We start from the raw sequence: 25466 nt of genomic DNA on the forward strand, positions 1-25466 counted from the left end.
CAGGCATGAGCTATGCGCCTGGCACCTTTATTGTTTTGCTTTGAACCTAAAACTGCTCTAAAAAAAAAAAGTCTATTAAATAGCAACAACAACACCTCAAAGCAAATATGGGAAAGGTTCATGTTGTTGGAGCAGGTAATGTGGTGTCTGTTACATTATTCTCCATAATTTTCCATGTTTGAAATATATATATATTTTTTCTTTTCTTTTCTTTTCTTTTGAGATGGAGTCTTGCTCTGTCGCCCAGACTGGAGTGCAGTGGCGTGATCTCGGCTCACTGCAAGCTCTGCCTCCCGGGTTCACGCCATTCTCCTGCATCAGCCTCCAGACTAGCTGGGACTACAGGCACCCGCCACCACACCCGGCTAATTTTTTGTATTTTTAATAGAAACGGGGTTTCACCATATTAGCCAGGATGGTCTCGATCTCCAGACCTCGTGATCCGCCCTCATTGGTCTCCCAAAGTGCTGAGATTACAGGCGTGAGCCACCGCGCCTGGCCTGAAATATTTCATAAGCAAAACATTAACTCTAACAAAGGGAAAAAAGAAAGGGGAAAAAAAGGGGCAAGCGATCTGAATAGACATGTCCCCCAAAAGATATACACACGGCTAATAAGCACAAGAAAGATGCTCAGGATCATTACTTATTATGAAAATGCAAATCAAAACAACAATGAGGTATCACTTTGTCCCCTCTAGGATGGCTATAATTTAAAAATTTAAAAAGGGAAAATACTAAGTGTTGGCAAGAATGTGGGGAAGTTGGAACCCTCACCCATTATCAGTAGCACTGTGGAGAGTAGTTCAGACACTGTGGAAAACAGTTTGTCCAAAAAGTTAAACACAGCTGGGCACGGTGGCTCACACCTATAATCCCAGCACTTTGGGAGGCTGAGGTGGGCAGATCACCCGAGATCAGGAATTCAAGACCAGTCTGGCTAACACGGTGAAACCCCCGTCTCTACTAAAAATACAAAAATTAGCCAGGCGTGGTGGCAAGTCCCTGTAGTCCCAGCTACTTGGGATGCTGAGGCAGGGGAATCGCTTGAACCTGGGAGGCGGAGGTTGCAATGAGCTGAGATCACGCCACTGCACTACAGCCTGGGCAACAGAGTGAGAATCTGTCTCAAAAAAAAAAAAGTCTGAATCATGAAAAAAAGTTAGAAACAATAAACTGGTCAATAATTGGACTTGCCACATTGTTCTGTGAAGTGTTAATTATTAACTTATTTTTTTTTTTTTTTGAGACAAGGTCTTGCTCTGTCTCCCAGGCTGAAATGCAGTGTTGCTATTATAGCTCACTGCAGCTTTGAACTCCTGGGCTCAAGCGATCATCCTGTTTCAGCCTCCCAAGCAGCTGGAACTATAGGTGTCTACCACCATGCCCAGCTAATTTTGTAATTGTTTGTAGAGATGAGGGTCTCACTGTGTGTGGCCATTAACAATTTTTTTTTTTTTTTGAGACAGTCTTGCTCTGTTGCCCAGGCTACAGTGCAATCGTGCAATATCAGCTCACTGGAACCTCTGCCTCTCAGGTTCAAGCGTTTCTTCTGCCTCAGCCTCCTGAGTAGCTGGGATTACAGGTATGTGCCACCACACCTGGCTAATTTTGTATTTTTAGTAGAGACGGGGTTTCGCTATGTTGCCCAGGCTGGTCTCAAACTCCTGACCTCAGGTGATCTGCCTGCCTCAGCCTCCCAAAGTGCTGGGATTACAGGTGTGAGCCACCATGTCTGGCCTGTGAGCCACTGTGCCTGGCCAATATTTTATACTGCTTAACATTTTGAAAGTATAATGTTAACAACATCACATTGTTTTTAAAAAAAGAATACCTGGCCAGGTGTAGTGGCTCATGCCTGTAATCCTAGCACCTTGGGAGGCTGAGGCAAGAGGACCACTTGAGCCCGGGAGTTTGAGACCAGCCTGGATAACATAGCAAGATTCCATCTCTATGAAAAACTTAAAAATTAGCCGGGCATTGTGGCACACACCTGTAGTCCCAGCTACTCATGGAGGCTGAGGTGGGAGGATTTCTTGAACCTGGGAGGTCAAGGCTGCAGTGAGCCATGATGTGGCACTGCACTCCAGCCTGTATGGCAGAGCAAGATTCTGTATTAAAAAAAAAAAAAAAAATACCTATTTGTGCACTTTTGGGTTTACAATTGTATGCATGTCTGAATATGTTTGTCTGTATGTTATGTATATGCATATGCTCCATAATTGTCACAGATATGCTAAATAAGGTAGTTGCTGCATGACCTTTAGCTTTTCACACCCCATAGGCAGGATTGGCTGTGTAACTGCAGCTGCTGTTTGCAGAGCCTGGGTTCCTATTTCTGAGCTAACCTCTGTACTATACAATCAGGTGACCAAGACTTTCTGAGCTAACCTCTGTACTATACAATCAGGTGACCAAGACTTTAGCTCAGAGAACCCTCAACAACTTTGAGTTTTTCTTTTTTTGAGACGGAGTCTCACTCTGTCACCCAGGCTGGAGTGCATTGGCGCGATCTCGGCTCACTGCCACCTCTGCCTCCTTGGGTTCACGCCATTCTCCTGCCTCAGCCTGCCAAGCAGCTGGGATTATAGGCGCCCACCAACACGCCTGGTTATTTTTTGTATTTTTAGTAGAGACGGGGTTTTACCGTGTTAGCCAGGATGGTCTCGATCTCCTGACCTCGTGATCTGCCCGCCTCAGCCTCCCAAAGTGCTGGGATTACAGGCCTGAGCCACCACTCCCAGTCTAACTTTGAGTTTTTCTAAGTTTGGTCAGCGGCAGGTGGAAGCAGAATTACCTGGGGCCTTGATTCTGAACATCCAATGGTGAGCCTGGGGGAGTCTGTCATTTTAATGAGCCTCTCAGGACGTGTGATCTGCACTCACTTTTGGGACTTTTAGGTCTGTGCACCAATTCCTGATTGCTGGGAGTAGCTGACTCTGTCTTTGGTCTCACAGGCCTGTTGACACTTTGCTTGCCCACATGAGCATGAACATCATGCCTCCCTGTTGCTAACCATTATGCCATATCACTGAGCTTGGTGCTGGGTCTTCAGGCTCATTCTAGGCGGGCTGCCCCGCATTTCCATGCTTTGTTGAGTCTCTGATTTCTGGGAACCCTGATGTCCCAAAAGAAGCTGCAGAAGCAGCAGACAGGACGTAATCAGCTCTCCCCGCAGGCCACACTCACAATACAGGACCTGCACTGGAGTCCTAGATCGTGGATTCTAGGCTCACCTCTGTATCCCAAACTCACATTTGATTGGGGGCAATGGGGAAGCCTATTAGGTCAATAATCTCTCAAAGCTGGTGAAGGCTCAAGTGACTCCTTGTGCGAAGGGAAAACTTTCCTTTGCTCTCTGAAGGTTCTCGAAAATCAATTGACAAAAGGCAGATTAAGAGAAGAAAAGGCAGCCAGGCGCTGTGGCTCATGCCTATAATCCCATCACTTTGGGTAGGCCAAGGAGGGCGGACCACCTGAGATCAGGGGTTCGTAGACCAGCCTGGTCAACTGGTGAAACCCCGTTTCTACTAAAGATACAAAATTAGCTGGGCATGATGTCAGGTGCCTGTAATCCCAGCTACTGAGGAGGCTGAGGCAGGAGAATCGCTTGAACCTGGGAGGCAGAGGTTGCGGTGAGCAGAGATCACACCATTGCACTCCAGCCTGGGCAAAAAGAGTGAAATTTGCTCTCAAAAAAAAAAAGAGGAGAAAAGACATACAAGTTTATTAATGTGCATAGTTAATCACAGAGTGATTACCCCATCATCCAGAGTGTGGATATTTCAGATGGGTAGTAAATGATTTTTAGGGTAATTCAGTGGGCTTGAACATGCAATGGCCTGGGACAAAGTCTGTTGGGCCTGCAGAGGAGACAAGGGTTTGTGACAAAAGTCTGTCCTGGTGTGTTGACCATACTTCAGTCTTTCCTCCTGCAAAACGAGTTCAGTTAATGAAAACTCAGGGAGGGAACCAGAGGTAATTGTTTCCTTTGGCGTTCTGGACTAAATTTAGGCAGATAAGGGAACAACTTCATCTTGTGCTTTGGGAGGAACAAAGAATTGACAGACAGGAGCGTGTGTTGGTGGGGGAGGTCACAGAGACCTTGAGGCTTCTTCATCAGTTCAGCATGTCAAAATACATTTTGGGGTATTGGTTTCTGAGCCCCAACACCCAGTTACTGTAGTTGAATGCTTCCAGGGATGGCAAATTCACCACTTAAAAGGAAGCTCTTTTTTCTCTCAGGTGTCTGCTACCTGAGCCTCGAACAGACAGCAGAGTCATGCCAGCTAAATAAAAACTTTCAGGCCCAGCCAGTCATGATGGCTCACACCTGTAATCCCAGCATTTTGGGAGGCTGAGGGAGACGGATCACTTGAGCTCAGGAGTTAGAGACCAGCCTGGGCAACATGGCGAAACCCTGTCTCTATTTAAAACCAAGTCCAAACTTGCTGATTTCTCTGGACACATTCTTTCTGGCTCTTTCCAGCATCTTTTGTAAACACAGGTGTCACTGTTCTGGTTAAAATCCTTCAGCGGCTCCCCATCCTTGGATCCAGCCAGGATCCCTGTCTGGCCTACTAGCCTTGCTGACCTCTGCAACTTCATCTTCTCCATTCTCTACCTGCCCTGCCCCGCCCCCCAACCCCTCCTACCCCCTATCTTGCAATTCTCTTACCGGGCCATGCTCTCTCTCGCTTTGACCGACTCCCCTTTACTCAGAAAACTGCTCATTCTTCACTTCTCCAGGATCACTTCCCTGACCCCAAGACTAGATTGGGTCCCTTGCTTATTCATGGTTGTAGCACGCTGGGCTTCTCTTTACTAATACTTGTCAACGTTGAAATTCTCCATTTACTTGAGCAATTATGTCACTAATGTCCGCTCCTCCACTCCATGGTTAAAGTTCAGGCGAGCAGGGCTCCGAGTGTGCTCTCATTGCCTCTCCAGCACCTAGCAATGTGCCTGGCAAGTATTCACGGCATGGATAGATTACTCGCTCCAGGAAGGCGGGCCCCAACCTTCGTGGCTGTGGAGACCCCTGGAAGTCGACCGTGACCCGGGGCCCCGATGTCGCTCAGCATGAGGCGGTGCCCGGGAAACTCTCAGGGCAAGGACACAGCGTAGCTGTGGCTGGCATCCAGCTGCCAACTGGAAGAGGGCGCTCCGACTCTGTGTTTAGGCACCTCAGTTTTCTCACCGGTTCCCCGCAGGGTCGACCGCAAAGGGCCCTTGTAGCCCTGGGTAGACCCAGGGCAGGCGCCACGGGCTGCGGCGGTCTGAGGAGCCAGGAGTCGCTCTGTGCCCCCTCAGGCCGCCGCTCCGGGCGAGGGCGCTCCAGGTTGGTCTTCTGGAGCAGTCGTGCGCTGACCGGGCCCCTCTGGCCGGCAGGCGGTGGCGCGGTGCGCGTCGGGAAGGCGGCGGGCTATCCGGTCTTCTGCTGCGGCGGGCACCATGGTCGGTGGCGAGGCGGCTGCCGCAGTGGAGGAGCTGGTTTCGGGGGTGCGGCAGGCGGCCGACTTCGCGGAGCAGTTCCGCTCCTACTCGGAGAGCGAGAAGCAATGGAAGGCCCGCATGGAATTCATCCTGCGCCACCTGCCCGACTACCGCGACCCGCCAGACGGCGGTGGCCGCCTGGACCAGCTGCTCTCCCTCTCCATGGTCTGGGCCAACCATCTCTTCCTAGGCTGCAGGTGCGGACCCCTGCCGGCCGGCTGATCCTGTCCCCTATCTTCCGACCCTCAAGCCCTCTCCCAGGGCTCACCCCTGACCCGAACCTCTGCCCCAGACTGAACCCGCGCCCAACCTCCATCCGCATTGGTCGGCCCGAAGACTGATTCCCACCCTGGAGGCCTCTTGGAAAGATCCTTATCTTTGAGCCTCAGTTTTCTCTTCTGGTAAAAGGGTGGTTATGATGACTGTAATAATTAAAGGGTGAAGAGCTAAATACATGGCAGGTACAAAAGTTGCTATTTTTATTTGTATTACTACTATTATTAGCTCAAACCATCACCTTTGCAGTATGCATTCGAAGTCCGTTAGCCCCTGTCACCTACATGGCAAACGTGCAGAGACAGAAACGGAGATCCCCATTTTACAGATGAAAAAGCTTAGAGAGAGAAGTGATATACCTGGGGCCATGCAGCTTCTGGCAGGATTGATGGATTTTAACCACTGATGAGAGGATGTAATCTGTATCCTATGGCTTTTTCTCTTCACTCCACAGCCCACGGGGTCCTAAGTAGGAACCAGCTTCACCTCTCTGCTTTCCCTCTTATGAAAATGGCCGATGGCTTTTTATGAAGGTCTCAAAGCCCACTTCATCCTGGCTGCAGCATCAAAAGAACAAAGGCCCGCTTTTGAAGTGCCTGATAAGGCATTCCCTTCACCCCTCCATGAGGAAGGTGGCAAATCATGAGACTCCCTATTAGAGCCTCGATTTTCCTGAAATTGTGTTAAGAAAATAGGGTGACTTGGTTTGATCTTGGTTTCTATACCTATTATGGCTGCCTGACTGGTCGTTTGGCCCCTCCAGGCCTAAGCCACTTGGTTTTGCTTCACATATTGGGGTTTATTAGAACAGTACGTAGGGAAGCAATGCCAGAGGCAGCCATCCCTTTTCCCTGCCTTCTAGGTGCTCTTGGGAAATCCTGGTTTTCCATGGTTAGGCAAATGTCAGAGAATTGGGGAAATAAATAATGTTTTTGTTGGACTAACATTCCATGTATTTAAAAAATAAAAATATTTTGGTCCTCATCCTGTATCTGAGGATATCTATTGCTGGATGTACAGTGCCTCTGTTCTTCTAAATCTTGAAACATCTGCTGTACTGGTATTTCTGAAGTCCACTTCTGTATCTACAAGCAAGAAGTGTTCACAGGGCCAGGCATGGTGTCTCACGCCAGTAATCCTAGCACTTTGGGAGGAGGATCACTTGAGGTCAGGAGTTCGAGACCAGCCTGGCCAACATAGTGAAACCCTGTCTCTGCTAAAAATACAAAAATTAGCCAGGCATGGTGGCACATGCCTGTAATTAATCCCAGCTACTCGGGAGGCTGAGGCAGAAGAATTGCTTGAACCCAGGAGGTGGAGGTTGCAGTGAGCCGCGATCACACCACTGCACTCCAACCCGGGGGGGACAGAGCAAGACTCCATCTCAAAATCTTGTGCTGAACATGTATAGGTTTGCCCTGCAGTATCAGGTCAGTTCTCTGAGAGCTGATTTTATGGTTGAGCAACCTGCAGTTTCTTATTAATCTACAGTAACAATTCTTCCAAGGTTTTTACCTTACTACTTTTTGTTGTGCAGTTACAATAAAGACCTTTTAGACAAGGTGATGGAAATGGCCGATGGGATTGAAGTGGAAGACCTGCCACAATTTACTACCAGAAGTGAATTAATGAAAAAGGTAAATAGGATTTCCAAGTGCATGTGATGAAATGGTGTAGAGTTAACAGTCCCTGCCTTGATGACACTATATTAGAGTATATTGTTTTTGAATGCTCTTGTTTACTGCCCCAAAGACCTATACCCTTTCATTTTTATTTCCCCATAATTGGTATAAGCCTTTTCATAAGTAGTTGACAACTCGTTGTGGTAAGTTATGCATTGTTGATGAGGTAACACATAAGCTTAACCTCTTCCAGTTGTTTAGGAACATTGTTTTGAGATTTTTGCTTGATGTTTAAAAAAATGTTGGCTAGAATACTTAAGTTTCCTACTTGTTAAAAAATCTTGGTAAGAGAGTAACTAACTCATCCTTACCCCGGGTGTGAGTGCCGGGTGTGAGTGCCGACCTGACTTGTTTGGCTTCTCTGATTTGCTGATAAGAACGTGCCTGGAGCAATGTCGATACCATAGCTGTTCTCTATCCTGTGGGGTCTGATCTCAGGCGACGGGCTTTTACAGTGAGTCTTGCCTAGAGTCTTGAATCTGGACGCTGGAGCTGGGGCTACAGAGTGTGGCAGAAAGAACCTCAGAATATGGAGCTGAGCATCCCAGCTATTAATACTTTTCAGAATCACCCCCAAAACATGCTTGTTTCACATTTGTCTGCTCAGGCAGCAGAATTAATTGCTCGCTTATCTTCCAAAGTTCCTTTGGCACTTTATTCAGGCCTCTTTTAAAGCAGTTGTGACCTTAGAGATGGTGTCTAAAGTTTTATTTAGTCTTTACAACTCCCAAACCTAGTATACTTACACCCCAGAGAAGGTACTCCAAAAATACTTACAAAATCGACTGAAACAGTAGAGTAAAAAGTTGCTGGCCCCTTTTTAGGTCTGCCCTTAGAAACATAGGTAAGCCCATTCCTCCACATTTAGGTCTTGTCTTGGAAGTGGGGCACATATAGAGGTCCTCTTCCATATGGGTGTCAAGGAACTAATCAAATCCTCAGTTGCTCATAAAGTATTTCAGTCCCAAATAGTACACCCCACTTGATTTTCAGGATGGTTTGTTTTTCTTAAAAAAGTATTCTTTTAGTTTTAATCTGAACCTGGGGAAAAGCTTCAGGTTGGTTTTCAAGATGCTATTGTGTTTTTAAAATCAGCTGTTACCTCAACACAGTACTACTGACAAAAAATAAATAAGTAAAATCAGCTGGTTTTTTTTTTTTTTCTTTTTTTTGAGAGGGAGTCTCCCTCTGTCACCCAAGCTGGAGTGCAGTGGCGCGATCTTGGCTCACTGCAAGCTCCACCTCCCAGGTTCATGCCATTCTCCTGCCTCAGCCTCCTGAGTAGCTGGGACTACAGGCACCCGCCACCACGCCCAGCTAATTTTTTTTTTATTTTTTATTTTTAGTAGAGACGGGGTTTCACCGTGTTAGCCAGGATGGTCTCGATCTCCTGACCTCGTGATCTGCCCGCCTCGGCCTCCCAAAGTGCTGGGATTACAGGTGTGAGCCACTGCACCTGGCCTAAAATCAGCTGTTAAAAAGGGGCTAGCTACTGTTTTTAGCCAGGGAGCAATGTGAATTGGGAGTGTGTGGCTTTTTGGATCTTCTCATGTAATACTTAAAAAAATACTGGGCAGTCTTTGGGTGTTCTATAGTGAGATTCTTGGGGCCCAGCCAGGGAGGAGCTAGATAGTTTCTGGCTGCTGGAGTATACCTTATGGGGCAGGGGCAGGGGCAGAGGTAGGCAGGGAATGAGGTGAGCCTTTATTTTTAATTTATTTTTTAGATAGAGTCTCACTTCGTCACCCAGGCTGGAGTGCAGTGGCATGATCTCAGCTCACTGCAACCTCTGCCTCCCAGGCTCAAGTGATTCTAGCACCTCAGCCTCCCCAGTAGCTGGGATTACAGCTGGGTGCCACCACACCCAGCTAATTTTTGTATTTTTAGTAGAGACAGGGTTTTGCCATGTTGTCCGGGCTGGTCTTGAACTCCTGGCCTCAAGTGATCTGCCCAGCTTCCCAAAGTGTTAGGATTACAGGCGTGAGCCACTGCACCTGGTCGAGCCTTTATTTTTTAACTGCTTGTGGTAGATTCTTCCCTTTTTGTTTTTAAGAGGTTTTCTGATTTTCCTTTTCTTTTTTTTTTTTTTTTTTTTTTGAGACAGAGTTTTGCTCTTGTTGCCCAGGCTGGAGTGCAATGGTTCAGCTCACTGCAACCTCTGCCTCGCGAGTTTAAGCGGTGCCTTGCCTCAGCCTCCCAAGAAGCTGGGATTACAGGCGCCTGCCACCACGCCCGGCTATTTTTTGTATTTTTAGTAGAGATGAGGTTTCACCATGTTAGCCAAGCTGTTCTCGAACTCCTGACCTCAGGTGATCCACCCACCTCAGCTTCCCAAAGTGCTGGGATTACACGTTAGCCACTGTGCCCGGCAAGGTTTTCTGATTTTTTATATCAGTTCTCCATTATACTTCTCTGTCTTGTATGTTTTCTGAAAGGTATCTGAACTCTTTCCAGTCACGTTGGGTATTAGAGATCAGAACACCTAACGACATTAGGCTGCAGACCCCAGTAGGAGACTAAGGAGGTTTGGCACGTTCCAAACATTATCTATAGACCAGTGTGAAGTGTGTGTGTGTGTGTGTATTAGGAAGGGTCTTTCTGAAACATCCTAAAGAGGTCTTATACCTAAAAAATGTACAGAGCCCCTGCCCTGGGATGTTCATTCTTGACACTGTCATTGCACAGCATGAGTCTACAGAGAAGAGTCCTCAGGCATGAAATTATCATCTTGAAACCAGTGCCGCCATCTTACTGATCATTAGCAGTTAGCTATGTGGAAGAAGCCTATACAGAGGCCATACTTCCATAGCATTTTTGAATTGTGTGTTGCAACTTCCTTCAAATAAAACTTATGTTTTTCTAAGTAGCCAGGTTTAACTTTAGTCTGTTGATGCCACTGTAAGTGAAATTCAGCTGATCCTGAAAAGTGAGATACTTAGAGGGTGCATAGAGTTTTGCCAGTTTTGTTTTGAGACAGGGGTCTCTCTCTGTGGCTCAGGCTGGAGTGCAGTGGCTTGCTCACAGCTACCCGCACTTGCCAGGCTCAAGTGATCCTTGCACCTCAGCCTCCCCAGTAGCTGGGACTACAGGTGTGTACCACCATACTTGGCTAATTTTTGTAGAGTCTGGGTTTCGCCGTGTTCCCCAGGCTGGTCTCAAATGATCCACCCGCCTCAGCCTCCCAAAGTGCTGGTGTGAGTCACTGTGCCTGGTGAGTCTTTAAGACTCTTCTAGATAAGCCCATTCTGAGAATGAGTCATCTGATGTATGTACCATGACAAATTTGTGTGGTATTGAAGGCTGTCCCCTCTCCATTGAATGCCACTGGAAAGAGAGCCATGAGGACTTTGCAGCAGTTTTGTCCTTTGCCTGCAGTTTTTGCACACATGATAGAGGATGCTGAAAAACATTAGGCAACATTGCCAGCCCATAGGCAAAATACTCCTGATGTCCAGCCATACACCTGAAAACGTCTGTTGTTGTTCTGCCCAGAATTGATACTTTAGCTAAAAAATTAGAGTTTAGTTGGCTTTTAAAGCTAGCTACCAAGTGGAAATAAATTGCCTGGCATTGTTGGTATCTCAAGACAGACAGTGATGATGATTTGGAGACATAAGCTCTTTAAGATTTTAAAAATACTTTATGGCTGTTCTGCAGCTTTGAGGCAAGTAGATCTCTGCAATCTGTCCAGCTCTTTTTTTAAGTCTGAGAAAAGAAATGAGCATTGGTTTCTGACAGGTGGAGTTTGTTGGACAGTTGCAGTATATGATTTTTTTTCTTTTGAAAGGGGATTCAAACACACATACATCGAGTAAACAATCTTGATTATCTAACTGCCATCCTAGGTTCCTGCTGGCAGCCTTTGTGGTTGCTCACCTTACCAATTAATGAGCGATAATTAACAAAGAGCAGCAGCTGACTCAGGAAAGGTGTCATTGCTATGACTGTCAGAATTAATATTTCCAAGGTAATGTCTTAAGGAGAAAGGAGTGATTGACTAGGAAGCTATCATCATTGACTCAAAGAAAGAAGCTATCAACCTAATTACGTGGTCCATTTTTTTCTGAGAACATTTTTATCCCAAGAGGGAAAATGGCAGTATGAAAAATGACTATGAAGCCCGGGTGTGGTGGCTCATGCCTGTAATCCTAACACTTTGGAAGGCTGAGGCAAGCAGGTCACGAGGTCAGGAGTTCGAGACCAGCTGACCAACATGGTGAAACCCCGTCTCTACCAAAAATACAAAAATTAGCTGGGTGTGGTGGTGCGTGTCTGTAATCCCAGCTACTCAAGAGGCTGAGGCAGGAGAATCACTTGAACCTGGGAGGCGGAGGTTGCAGTGAGCCGAGATCGTGTCACTGCACTCCAGCCGGGGCGACAGAGCGAGACTCTGTCTCAAAAAATAATAATAATAATAAAAAAGAAAAGCGACTATGAAATTTGAAAGGCCAGGTGCAGTGGCTCATGCCTATAATCCAAGCACTTTCGGAGGCTGAGGTGGGCGGATCATTTGAGGTTGAGAGTTTGAGACCAGCCTGGCCAACATGGCAAAATCCCGTCAACTAAAAATACAGAAATTAGCTGGGCGTGGTAGTACATGCTTGTAATCCCAGTTACTCTCGAGGCTGAGGCAAGAGAATTGCTTGAGCCTGGAAGGCGGAGGTTGCAGTGAGCTGAGATTGCAGCACTGTACTCTAGCCTGGGCGACAGAGTGAGACTGTTTCAAAAAATAGAAAGAAAAAGAAATTTGAAAGAAAAGTTAGAAAAACAAGTATGCCTGCTTTTGTGCATTGTGTCATCTTGGCAAGCTCTGAGGTACTAGAGCTGCCGCTCCCTTCGTGGAAGCAGCCATGATTCTAAGATGGTGCAAATGTTGGTGAGTATTAAAAAAAAAAAAAAAAAAATCAGCTTGGCCCAGTGGCTCTGCCTGTAATCCCAGCACTTTGGGAAGCCGAGGTGGGAGAATTGCTTGAGCCCAGGAGTTCCAGACCAGCCTGGGCAGCATAGTGAGACTTTCATTGCAACAAAAAATATAAAAACTACCTGGGCATGGTTGCGCATGCCTGTGGTCCCAGCTACTCGAGAGGCTGAGGTGGGAGGATCACTTGAGCCTGGGAGGTTGAGGCTGCAGTCAGCCATGATCGTACCACCGCACTCCAGCTTGGGTGACGGAGTCTCACCCTGTCTCAAAAGTTAAAAAAAAATCAGCCTGTCAGATTAGTTAAATCAGAGGTCTTGTTGTACCTCAAGATAAATGCTCATTGGAGCTACTTGTCTTTTACTCTTTATCCACTAGAAATAGAAGCCAGAAAAGGTGTGTCTGATCCCACAGACCAGCCTTGTCTGGAGCTCATGAGTCAGTAGTGGATCATCTGCAAACACCTGTGGAAAAGACGGTATACAAAGCAGCCCAAACCGGCGGCAGCTGTATGTTTCCATAGCCTTGGTCTGTCCTGTCATTTGAGAGATGGCTTAGGGGATTTTCTTCTCTTTGGACTTAAGATGGTTTCTTTAGGTAATACCGCATTCTCCTAAATGGTGAAAGTCTTCTTATAATTTGCTTTTGCTGAGGAATTTTGTTTTTTCATCTCAAAAAGACTGACTGGGGCCGAGCGCAGTGGCTCACGCCTCTAATCCCAGCACTTTGGGAGGTTGAGGTGGGTGGATCATGAGGTCATGAGTTCAAGACCAGCCTGGCCAAAATGGTGAAACCCAATCTCTACTAAAAACTGCAAAAATTAGCCGGGCACAGTGGCAGGCACCTGTAATCCCAGCTACTCGGGAAGCTGAGGCAGGAGAATTGCTTGAACCCAGGCGGCAGAGGTTGGCAGTGAGCCAAGATGTTGCCACTGCACTCCAGCCTGGGTGACAGAGTGAGACTCTGTCTCAAAAAAAAAAAAAAGCCTTGACTGGCCTAACTAGGAAATAGGTCATACCTTGAAATCTCTGATTACTAAAAAGACTGTCAGATTGATTCACTTGCACTGCTAAATGTTAAGGAAATTCATTCAAATACAAGGTGACAGCCAAAGTGATTTTTTCACACCCTGCTTAAAAGTTGTCTAAAGCCAAGTTTAAATTTACCAAAGGTGCTAGAGAGTACCCAGAAAGAATAGCTCTGCTTCATTTCACCACTATTTGAAGACAAGCTTTTACAGTTTCTAATAGTGTGAAATCCAGAAATATATAACCTTCACATCTAAATATCCTGACTCAATGTGAAATGTTGTGAATTACTACCTGAACTGACTGCTTTTAATTTAGAACAATAAGTGTTTGTGTGACTCTGCTTTTAGAACCTTTCACTGCAAAGCATGCCAGAAAAAGTTGTATTTTAAGCATTTCCATTATCACTTTAAATTGTGAACATTTATAGATTACAAGTGACAAGACAGGAAAATCAAGTTCTGGCTTCCAAATGGATGGTGTGGTCAATGTTTTGCTGAATTTTCTGTATGTTGTAAAATATTAATAATTTCTGAGTATACTTACTGTCTGGATAGTACATAAATATTACATCACTGCTATATTTTAATTTATGAAGATGAATTTGATTCACTGGACTACATGGTTATGTAACCTTTTCTTTTCTTTTTTTCCCAGCATCAAAGCTAAGCCAGAAGATTTATCACATTTTCATCATCAGCTACAGGATTAGAAAGGAGGCTGGGATGAATGTGACATAGACCACAGCAGCTCTCTTAAGACTCCTGGTATTACCAACATAAAGAGGCAGGTGGAATGAGAAGGACTCTGTCTAGATTGGCTTTTTTAACATTCTCATTTTTCCAGGAGTTATCACTGTAAAGGTATGCATGGATATTTATGTATTTATAAATCATGCACTCTAAGATGAGTTCATCAACATTGTAAAAGCCCTCTTTTCTGTTTTCAGTTTTGTTTTGTTTTTTTTCTTACCGCCAAGGTCTCACTCTGTCACCCAGGTGGGAGCACAAAGGTGCAGTATTGGCTTATTGCAGCCTCGAACTCCTGGGGTCATATTTTCAGGGTTTTTTGTTTTGTTTTTTTGAGACAGAGTCCTGCTCTGTTGCCCAGGCAGGAGTGCAGTGGTGTGATATATTTTCAGTTTTTAAACGTCAGAATTTTTGTTTAAAATGCCTTTTTGGGCTGGGCACAGTGGCTCATGCCTGTAATAATCCCAGCACTTTGGGAGGCCGAGGTGAGCAGATCACCTGAGGTTACGAGTTTGAGACCAGCCTGGCCAACACGATGAAACCCCGTCTCTACTAAAAATACAAAAAAAATTAGCTGGGCGTGGTGGCGGACATCTGTAATCCCAGCTACTCAGGAGGCTGAAGCAGAAGAACTGCTTGAACCTGGGAGGTGGAGGTTGCAGTGAGCCAAGATCGCACCACTGCACTCCATCCTGGGCGACAAAAGTGAAACACTGTCTCAAAAAAAATAAAAATAATAAAATAAAATGCCTTTTTGTTGTTGATGTAATAATGGCAGGTAATTAATTTTATAGCTTAGATTTTTCAACAATGTACCTTTAAGTGCGATTCTCTTTTATGGCCTTTTTCTTCCCCCACCAAGGCAAATCAGATCCTTTAATTCCTATTTCCACCTGAAATTTATACCGTACTTATGCCATACCAAACTACCACACATACTCATCCTTTTTTAAGAAATAAGAATCAAATCATAGACTTGAAGTACCCACCAGCTCATGGGAAGAGGCGGCCTACCAAAAAGCATCTGGCCTTAGTTTAAAACGCATTGACAAAGGATTCCCGGGCTTTGTCCGGTGAGCCAGTTAATTTGTAAATTCTGTGTCTCCCAGACTGCTTTTCTGGAGGAAGCCTGAGGCTTGAGTCTTCTAGACTTGAGGAACCACCTTGCACATAGCCTCTTAAGAAATACTTGCTGCAGTCCTGCTTCGCTCTGAAATTTTGGTCTTAATGTTCCTCAACTAAGTGTCTGTTCTGTACCCCATCTCTGCTTCTCTTTCTTGTTTAGTCCGCGCCATTAAGGAAATAGGTCTAGGCATAAATACTGGGAGAGGGGCTTCATTTGGGAGGCAGTAGTGTAAGTTTATCACAGGAGGGGTCACTCAACAGTGGTAGGCACTGTGCTTGGTACTAGTGATAGTGGTAAATAAGACATTGGACCCTGCAGGCCGGGCGTAGTGGCTCATGCCTGTAATCCCAGCACTTTGGGAGTCCAAGGTGGTCAGATCACAAGGTCAGGAGTTTGAGACCAGCCCAGCCAACATGGTGAAACTCCATCTCTACTAAAAATACAAAAATTAGCTGGGTGTGGTGGCGTGTGCCTGTAATCCCAGCTATCCAGGAGGCTGGGGCAGGAGACTCGCTGGAACCCAGGAGACAGAGGCTGCAGTGAGCCGAGATTGCACCACTGTACTCCAGCCTGGGCTATAGAGCAAGACTCTGTCTTTTTTTTTTTTTTTTTTTAAAAAAAGAGGCCGGGCGTGGTGGCTCATGCCTGTAATCCCAGCACTTTGGGAGGCCGAGGCAGGCAGATCACCTGATGTCGGGAGTTTGAGACCAGCCTGACCAACATGGAGAAACCCCGTCTCTACTAAAAATACAAAATTAGCTGGGTGTGGTGGCACATGCCTGTAATCCCAGCTACCAGCGGGGCTGAGGCAGGAGAATGGCTTGAACCTGGGAGGCGGAGGTTGCGGTGAGCCGAGATCACTCCCTTGCACTCCAGCCTGGGCAACAAAAGTGAAACTCCATCTCAAAAAAAAAAAGAAAACGCATTTTCCTACAGTCTGAGTAAGAAGCTATGAAAAAAAGAGAAGAAAATGCATTTCCATAGGTTTTTCATCATGAATTCCATTTCTTTATATGATATGAAGCCCTTATAAAATAATAATAGCCTTTCAGGAATACATCCGCCGCATAAAGCAAGTTTAAATTGTGGAATGATTTCCCTTCAATTGCTTTTATTTACTTTTGTTTTTTCAGAGCCAGGGTCTCTCACTCTGTCACCCAGGTTGGAGTGCAGTGGTGCAATCATAGCTCACTGCAGCCTCAAACTCCTGGTCTCAAGTGATCCTGCCTCAGCCTCCCAAAGTGCTAAGAATACAGGCAGGAGCTACTAAACCCGGCCTCCTTTAGTTTGTTTTTGAAGACTTCTCTAGTTAATCAAGTTTTGTTTCAATTTTCTTATAGGTTTTCTCTCATTATTTCCTCACTTAAACTGCTTTTCTCGTCTTTTACAATTTCTGTGGCTATCTCACATATAAAATTAACCAGTATTTTAGAATTTCATCCTTAATTTCTGGAATAGAAAGTGGCAAAGAAATCTAAATGTTTGCATTTCAGCAATACTTATGGTATAGGTAAAATGGCCCACTTGCGGTATAGATAAAATGGCCCACTGTCAGCCTTGAAACAGTACCTCGTATCAAATAGTTCACATACAGAGTCTTGCTGAAGACTTGGGGTGAAGATAGAGTGAGATGATAGGAAGGGACAAGTAATAAATAGGAGGAGAATTTTTTTTTTTTTTTTTAAGACAGAGTCTCTCTCTGTCACCCGGGCTGAAGTACAGTGGCGCTATTTCGGCTCACTGCAACCTCTGCCTCCCAGGTTCAAGCAATTCTCCTGCCTCAGCCTCCTGAGTAGCTGGGACTACAGGCATGCGCCACTACGCCCAGTTAATTTTTGTATTTTTAGTAGAGACAGGGTTTCACCATTTTGGTTGGCCATTATGGTCTCGATATCTTGACCTTGTGATCCGCCCGCCTTGGCCTCCCAAAGTGCTGGGATTACAGGCGTGAGCCACCATGCCTGGCCTGGAGAACTTTTTTTTTTTTTTTTAATCCAAACTACACCTAGAAAACTGCTTTCTGAAACATTCCTTAGTCTGTGGCTCACCTGATAATCCTCACTCAACCTTATCAGGAGCTAAGGATTCTGTCTGAACTCAGGATCCATTTGGATCAGTGGCCTACCTATGGGCAATGAGAGGAATCATGTTAACTGTCACCGTCCATCCTCTGATGCTTTGTAGTCTGTAGTAAAATACGTACTGTGCCCTATAAAAAATGAGAATTGTGTTACCCTAAATGTCAGATAATTTGGTGTTTCCCAGCTCTCCAGCTCTAAAGAATCTCTGCTGGGTATCCCTTTATGTCTGGAAGGAGACTGTCAGCTTCTGGTATCTGAGACCTGTGTGCCCTATAACATGTAGTTATGGCTATCATTCTTAACTAGTTTAGGGATAACTTTCTGTAGGAATAAGAGTAAACACAGATCTTCAGAGGCAAGAATTTTAGAACTTATTGAAGACTTTTGGTCATATTGGAAACTTCATTCAACAAAGAGTGCACCCTTAAAAATCTCTACTGTCATTAGGTATGTGTATCTGCGTGTGTGTGTGTGTATGTATATACATACATACATACATACATACATACATACATACATATATATATGTAATGAAAAGCAAGCCAGGTAAGATTGTTTCTTCCCCAAAGTTCACTCTGCCTGTTCTTTTTTTTCTTTTTTTTTTTTTTAATTTAGAGACAAGATCTTGGTATGTTGCCCAGGCTAGAGTACAGTGGCTGTTCACAGGTGCAGTCACAGTACACTACAGCCTTGACCTTCTGGCCTCAAACCATCTTACCACCTCAGCCTCCGGAGTGGCTGGGATTACAGATGCATGCTGCGCACAGCTCACTCTGCCGTTTCTAAAGTTAGGACTCCTGGGGCTAGGTGATGGTGGTGTTGGCTACCCTTCTTATTTTGGTTTGGAAGGTTTTCACAATGACTGCAGTAGGGTCAGAGTCCTCTGCATGTGGTCCTATCAGTGATGGATGTGGGTCTGAAGCCCTGCTCATCAACACACACTGGACCAAATGAGGAGGTGGGGTAAAAAGACTATCATCTGAACGGATTTCTTGGAAATCAAAGAACAGAAAATAAAAATTGAGGCTGGGTGCAAGGGCTCCATGCCTGTAATCCCAGCACTTTGGGAGGTGGGAAGATCGCTTGCCAGGAGTTCAAGACCAGCCTAGGTAACATAGTAAGACCCCATCTCTACAAAACAATTTAAAAAAATAGGCATGGTGGTGCACACCTGTATGTAGTTCCAGCTACTTGGGAGGCTGAGGTGGGAGGATTGCTTGAGGCCAGAAGGTTGAGGTTGCAGTGAGCCATGACAGAGCCGCTGTACTTCCAGCCTGGCCACTGAGTGAGACCTTGTCTCCAAAAAGAAAGATGGGGAGAGGAAAAAAAATTGAGTGACATCGACACTATTTAGCCCCTACTCTTACCTACACTAGAGCGAGAGCTTTTTTCCTTGATGTTGTGTCAAACAGGGATGCCTCTTTAGAATATAAACCAGTGGTCCTAACCCAAGTCCTTTCTTTCCCAGCCTCATAATGAACCAGTGAACCCAAAGTATCCTTGAATGTGGCCCCCTCCAGCCTCATTTGCCTTGGAGAATGCTGCTGTTAGGGGTCTGAGGCAGGTCTTGGTCCTCACCTAATATGACAGAGAGGCAATGAACAGTAAAGAGGTCAACCCTGAGCTGTGTGGGCCTAGTGACTAAAGTTCTTGCTTTGCTATGAAAGTTGGCACCAAAATCTCATCCTTCTAGGGCTGCATTTGCCATTCCCTCTGACACTCTCATAGTAAGAATGTTGAATTGTCCCTAGTAGATGTGAGCTAGTAGATATTCCTTTAAATTGAGTGTTACTTTACTTCAGTGTAGGCATTTGCAAAGTGGGGGTGATTCTTACTTCAAACTTTATTGGAGGATTCAGTGGAAAAATGAATGTCTATGAGTACCTGGCACTTAGTAGGCTCTCACTGCTTCATTCCTGCCCTAGTTTCCCTCTAAGCCCAAGGAGGGAAGATAGGAAAGCTTTTCAACTAACTGAGATTTACACAAAACAGGTGCCCACAATCATCCCACGCAACCAGGCTCCATCCCTGCAAAAGTGCTGCAGAAGTGGACCTTTTCGGTTTAATTTGTGGTGCAGAGCCCAACATGCAATCTGGCACCCATTAGATGCTAGATAAATGGGGTTGACTGATGAGTGGTGGCAGGCACTGAACAATGCAGCACCAACCAAAATGTCAGGCTGTTCTGTAGGGGGAAGTAGCAAAATCTCCAGGCGAAAGGGTTACCAGGTGGCAAACCTTGGCCAGAGCTCATGTCACCACTGCACCCTGCCCCCATGCAACCGCACCTCAATACTAGGTGCCTTGTCACCCCTGTACCGCTGGATCTAGGCGGCCTGGAGCTTGTGCAGCCTGTGGGTGTGCGCCTTTCATTGTGGGCATGGCCTTTGCTCCAGCACTTGCTATGTGGCAGGAGGCTTATCCTGGAGTTGTTTTGTTCTGGTTTTTTGGATGGGAGTTTTGCTGTTGGTGCCCAGGCTGGAGTTCAGTGGTGCGATCTTGGCTCACTGCAACCTCTGCTTCCTGGTTTCAAGTGATTCCCCTGCCTCAGCCTCCTGATTAGCTGGAATTACAGGCAGGTGCCACCACGCCCAGCTAATTTTTTGTGTTTTTAGTAGAGATGGGGTTTCATCGTGTTGGCCAGGCTGGTCTCAAACTCCTGACCTCAGGTAATCCACCAGCCTCATCCTCCCAAAGTGCAGGGATTATAGGCGTGAGCCACCATGCGCTGTCCTGCAGTTTTGTCCTACAAAGTGACTAGATTCTTTATCACTCTGGCTGTGAATTTTGGGCCCCAGCTCACTACAGAACCCAATTCCCCTTAAACCAGCTGTTTTCAACATCTCAGGTGGTAAGACCGTGACTCAGATTCCTGCTTTTTGTATTCACCAAATTATCTTTTATGATGATTTTCTACTTTTTCAACAAAGAACTGCTATGTAAGCCAGGAGTGGTGGCCCATGCCTGTAATCCTAGCTACTCAGGAGGCTGAGGCACGAGGATTGCTTGAGCCCAGCAATTTGAGTCCAGCCTGGTCAACATACGAGACCTTGTCTCTAAAAAATAAATAAATAAAATTAGCTGAGGTGTCACGTGCCTGTAGTCCCAACTACTCAGGAGGCTGAAGTTGGAACTGCTTGAGCCCAAGGGTTCCAGGCTGTAGTGAGCTGTGATCATGTGACTGCATTCCAGACTGGGCAATAAAGTGAGACCCATTTAAAATGTGCCCAGAAGCTCAAAGCTTGGACCCCAGAGGTCCCCTGTTATTCTGTGGGACTCCTGCTCACAGCCTATGCATGCATGGCCAGAAGCTGTCTGGAAACCAGTTCTCAATCTTTGGCTTTAATAAAATTTCTGTCTTTAGTACTTGTATTGTTATTCTTACAGCCTAATCCCTGACTTGGTTTTGAGAGGAAGCCATGGTGATTGTAGTCTCAAGCTGCCTGTGCAAAAGAAGACCCAGCCCCAGTCAAAGGAAAAAAAAAAAAAAAGAACTGTGTAAGCACTAAGACAGGAACTTTTTCCTACAGATTAGTTTATCAAACTCGCCACCTCCAAGTCTTGGTATTGCCTTGGCTGGCTTGCAGAAGGTTCCTTGTCTTTATTCTAAAGGCAACTTTCCAGCTGATGTTCCAGGGAGTTTCCACCTCAAACCACAACCTTATGGCCCATGCAGGAATACTATGACCAAAGATCTCTGCTACACAGCAAGGTTACCAGTTTAGCTTTTCTTTGCAGTGCTACTTCTTACCTGTAGCTGAAACTAGTAACACGGGCTGAAGTCTCTGGATTTCACCCTGATCTCTGCCCAGTATGGCCTTTTTCTATAGGAGGGGAAAATATCCCTCAGATTTAAAATGAGGTTAACATCTAAGCAACTTCCTGTTGTTTTCTTTGTACTAACATCAACACAAAAACATAAAATTTCCAATTCAGTCTTATGCAATGACTTTATACAGGGGCCAGCCAAAGAACTTCAAACCTTTCTGTTTGATATTCTCTTGTTCAGGAGTGCTGCTAGTCCAGCACTCCTGTACTGGTGGGTTATGCCATTGGCAAAAGATCTTGTTTGTAAAGGTGGAAAGGAAGAGGGCAATATATCCCTTGGGCTTCAGAAATAAAGCAGCATAACCAACCCTTTGCTCTTTTTTTGAGATGGCATCTTGCTCTGTCACCCAGGCTAGAGTGCAGTGGCGCAATCTCAGCTCACTGCAACCTCCGCCTCCAGAGTTCAAGCAATTCTCCCCTCAGCCTCCTGAGTAGCTGGAATTACAGGCATCCTCCACCACGCCTGGCTAATTTTTTATTTTAGTAGGGACGGGGTTTCGCCATGTTGGCCAGGCTGGTCTCCAACTCCTGACCTCAGGTGATCCACCCGCCTCAGCCTCCCAAAGTGCTGGGATTACAGGCGTGAGCCAATGCACCCAGCCCCCTTTGCTCTTAACGGGATCTGCCTCAAGTGCTTTTATGTTTGCATTTTGGCAGTCTTAAAGACACAGTAGAGGACAACTCCTGCATTTCAGAAGAATGACTAAATTGTTCAGGTTGATGGAACCTCAGGGGATCTTTTCAGAGACAGGCTTCGATTCCCTTTACAGGAGTTCCCAGCCCAGTGGCACTTTATGAATCTGTCTTCCAAGTCAGACTTCAGAGGAGCCAACCTCCCCTAAAAGACTACAGAAGTATCATACTTGTAACCAAGACTGTTACTATTATATAAAGACTTTCTCTAATTGGCTAAAAGGTTACTTTGCTTTCTCTAGGCAGAGCCCACTCTATTATATATTAGAGTCTTCCTAAATATATTAATCCAGAAGTCACTGATGAACAAAACAACATGTGGCCAAGCTTTAGCATTTACTTCCTGAGAGTCATTTCATATGCAAGTTTCTCACACAAGTCTGAATCTTCCATATGCCAAAGAGAACTCTGGAGCCCAAGTTCTTCCAGAGTTCTTGATTTCAGCCATCAAGGAACTAATGTTGAGCTGTGGAGCAGTCAGATAACCAACAAGGTTTGTAATGGGCACAGCTCATTCATCTTTCTGGCACAACTAAAAATTCCTAGGCCATCCTGTGACACATGAAGCCCTGAAAGCTCAAGATATTTCTGACAAAATTATTTTTAAAAAAAGCTGTAGTGATGGTGAGAATTCATTGAAGGAAGAATGGCACACATTTAATTGTGTCTTCTTTGCTCAAATGATAAAGAAAAAGTCCTTTCAATAGTAAAATTTAGTTTCTTTTTTTTTTTTTTTGATACGGAGTCTCGCTCTGTCGCCCAGGCTGGAGTGCAGTGGTGCAATCTTGGCTCACTGCAAGCTCTGCCTCCCGGGTTCACGCCATTCTCCTGCCTCAGCCTCTCCTAGTAGCTGGGACTACAGGCACCCGCCACCACACCCGGCTAATTTTTTTTGTATTTTTAGTAGAGACAGGGTTTCACCATGGTCTCGATCTCCTGACCTCGTGATCCGCCCACCTCGGCCTCCCAAAGTGCTGGGATTACAAGCGTGAGCCACCGCACCCGGCATAAAATTTAGTTTCTAATATCTTTGCTGTCATATACCAGAATGACTGATGATAAATAATCTTTCCCCCATCTGGTAACAGTTCATTCCCCCCTAACTAGATGGGAACTAAAGTAATAGAGCTACCATCTTGGCATAAGGCCTCTGTCCTATAGATAATTTCATTTACTGTGAACAGCTTTCCAACTATTCACTTTTCTATTTAAATACATGATTCTCACATAACTCAGATTCCACTTGGACTCTACACTGTTGAATGCAATGGAAAAGAACTGTCATAAACACCATCAAGACTCCAAAATTTGATCCCTGCCTCTTAAAACCTGGGAGAATTGAAATATGAAACACCTTAGACATAACTCTGAAGTGTACTATGATCCTCAGGGTCCTCAAAGAATACTAAATGAATAAACTAAGTAGGCAGTTAACTTTGTTTAATGAGCATTAAACAGACTGTTACTAATACCACACCTTTAATAACTTCTCCGCTATCTTCCACCTACGTGAGTGTGAATTTAGAGCTGTGGAGCAGTCAGATAACCAACAAGGTTTGTAATGGGCACAGCTCATTCATCTTTTTGGCTCAACTAAAAATTCCTAGGCCATTCTGTGAACACAAGCACGGAAAGTTATTCATATTAATGAAACTTGGAGGAGAGAAATCCTACAGACTCAAGGATATTTCCAGGAAGGGGAAAAATGTGGCTTATTGATAAGTCAGTCCTTTATATAGAAACCAGAAAATGTTCCTAAAGTCAGTGGAAAACGCAGTCAAGAAAACCTTTTCAGCTGAGTGCAGTGGCTCATGCCTGTAATCCCAGTGCTTTGGGAGGCCCAGACAGGATGATCAGTTGAGCCCAGGACTTTGAGACTAGCCTGGCCAACATAGTGAGACATTGTCTCTACAAAAGTAAAAAAATTAGCTGGGCATGGTGGCATGCACCTGTAGTCTCAGCTACTCAGGAGGTTGAGGTGGTAGGACCGCTTAAGCCTGGGAGGTTGAGACTGCAGTGAGCCGCCTGGAGCCACTGGACTCCAGCCTGGGAAACAGAGCAAGACCTTGTCTCGGAAAAAAAAAAAAAAAAAAAAAAGGAAACTTTTTCACTGGAGTAGACACAAGTCTGTATAAAACTAAGTCAGTTAAAGTATTTCCACAAATTTGGATGAATATTGAAGTTCTGCAGAATTTCTAAAACCAATCTCAACCTCTTAAAAGATAGCACATTTCTGGATAAGACCACATAGGGTTCAAATCCCAGTTCTGTGACTTACTGGCTGGTTGATCTTGAGCAAGTCACTTCATCTATCCGTGGCTAGTTTCATCATCATCATTTTTTTTTTGACCCGGAGCCTCGCTCTGTTGCCTAGGCTGGAGTGCAGTGGTGAGGTCTCGGCTCACTGCAACCTCTGCCTCCCTGGTTCAAGTGATTCTCCTGCCTCAGCCTCCCGAGTAGCTGGGATTACAGGCACATGCCACCATGCCCGGCTAATTTTTGTATTATTAGTAGAGATGGGGTTTCACCATGTTGGCCAGGCTGGTCTTGAACTGCTGAACTCAGGTGATCCGTCCGCCTCAGCCTGCCAAAGTGCTGGGATTACAGGCGTGAGCCACCGTATTTGTGAATTTGAAATGAAATAATGTATGTTAAAAGTCCTTAGAATAGTGCCTTTCACAGATTATTCTGTGCTAGGTGTGTTGTTACAGGGAATTGCATCACACATGCATTTAAACTTTTTAACATGAATCCATCAATGTAACTTTGTACCAACATAAATATTTTAGTTCTAGCTTCTTGCCCTACCATACATTTAATGAAACTGACCTAGAGTTTAAAGTAAACATTTTTTGTACGACTCAACCTTGTAAATCGAAGGTTTATATCTGGTACTTAACCAAAGAAATAGGAATCTGTTCCAAGGCTGCAGAAAAAAGTGAGGAGTTATGTATAGATTGAACCTTCTTAAGGATTTTCTCGAAAAGGAATGTGGATGCTATGAGTTTTATGCATATGTTGAATTTTGGAGTTAGAACTCACTGACCTCCCTGTAAAGTAACATGTAACTTCTTTATAATTATCTACCAATACTTGAAATGTTCCTGTTTTAAACTGGGAAAGGCAAAAACAGGTCAAGGATAAAAATGGATGTTGAAGTAGTAACCAAATAGCATTTAATGAAATAAGAGGGCAGACCCTCACAGCTACTGTATATTTAATCTAGGAGTTACTGGAGTGAATGTCTATAGTTTGTTTTGGAGCTAAACTATAAAAGCACCACACAATTAAAGCATCTTTTTGGGAGCCACGATTCCAGTGAGTGAATTCCCATTTGTATCAAAGTTCTCTAAGGTCATACACTTACCTCAGAATTTGCCAAGTAATAGCTTTTATTTTTAAAGACAGGGTATTGCTCTGCCACCCAGGCTGGAGTGCAATGGCATAATCACAGCTCACTGCAGCCTCAACCTCCTAGGCAGAAACTATTCTGCCACCTCAGCCTCCTAAGTAGCTGGGACTACAGGCAAGCACCACTATGCCCAACTAACTTTTTAAATTTATAGCAGAGAAAAGTCTTATTATGTTGC

At 45.1% G+C, this 25466-nt stretch overlaps 1 protein-coding gene across 2 annotated transcripts; it reads left to right on the top strand.

The window, feature by feature from the left end:
• Window positions 1-5407: 5407 nt before the first annotated feature.
• On the top strand, window positions 5408-18008 carry CDKN2AIPNL (CDKN2A interacting protein N-terminal like). Of its 2 annotated transcripts, XR_004033609.1 has the most exons (4): window positions 5417-5692; window positions 7309-7408; window positions 14057-14262; window positions 17971-18008. XR_004033609.1 is itself a non-coding variant. In XM_003266387.2 (3 exons), exons 1-3 carry the CDS (start codon window positions 5454-5456, stop codon window positions 14066-14068), a joined length of 351 nt encoding a protein of 116 aa, XP_003266435.1. In that variant the 5' UTR covers window positions 5408-5453; the 3' UTR covers window positions 14069-14876. The 2 variants fall into 2 exon arrangements, 1 of the variants encoding a protein (XP_003266435.1); XM_003266387.2 differs by lacking the exon at window positions 17971-18008 and having other exon boundaries at window positions 5408-5692; window positions 14057-14876.
• The last annotated feature ends 7458 nt before the right edge of the window (window positions 18009-25466 follow it).

This window comes from Nomascus leucogenys, chromosome 2 (genome assembly GCF_006542625.1).
Source record: "Nomascus leucogenys isolate Asia chromosome 2, Asia_NLE_v1, whole genome shotgun sequence".
Lineage (NCBI taxonomy): Eukaryota > Metazoa > Chordata > Mammalia > Primates > Hylobatidae > Nomascus > Nomascus leucogenys.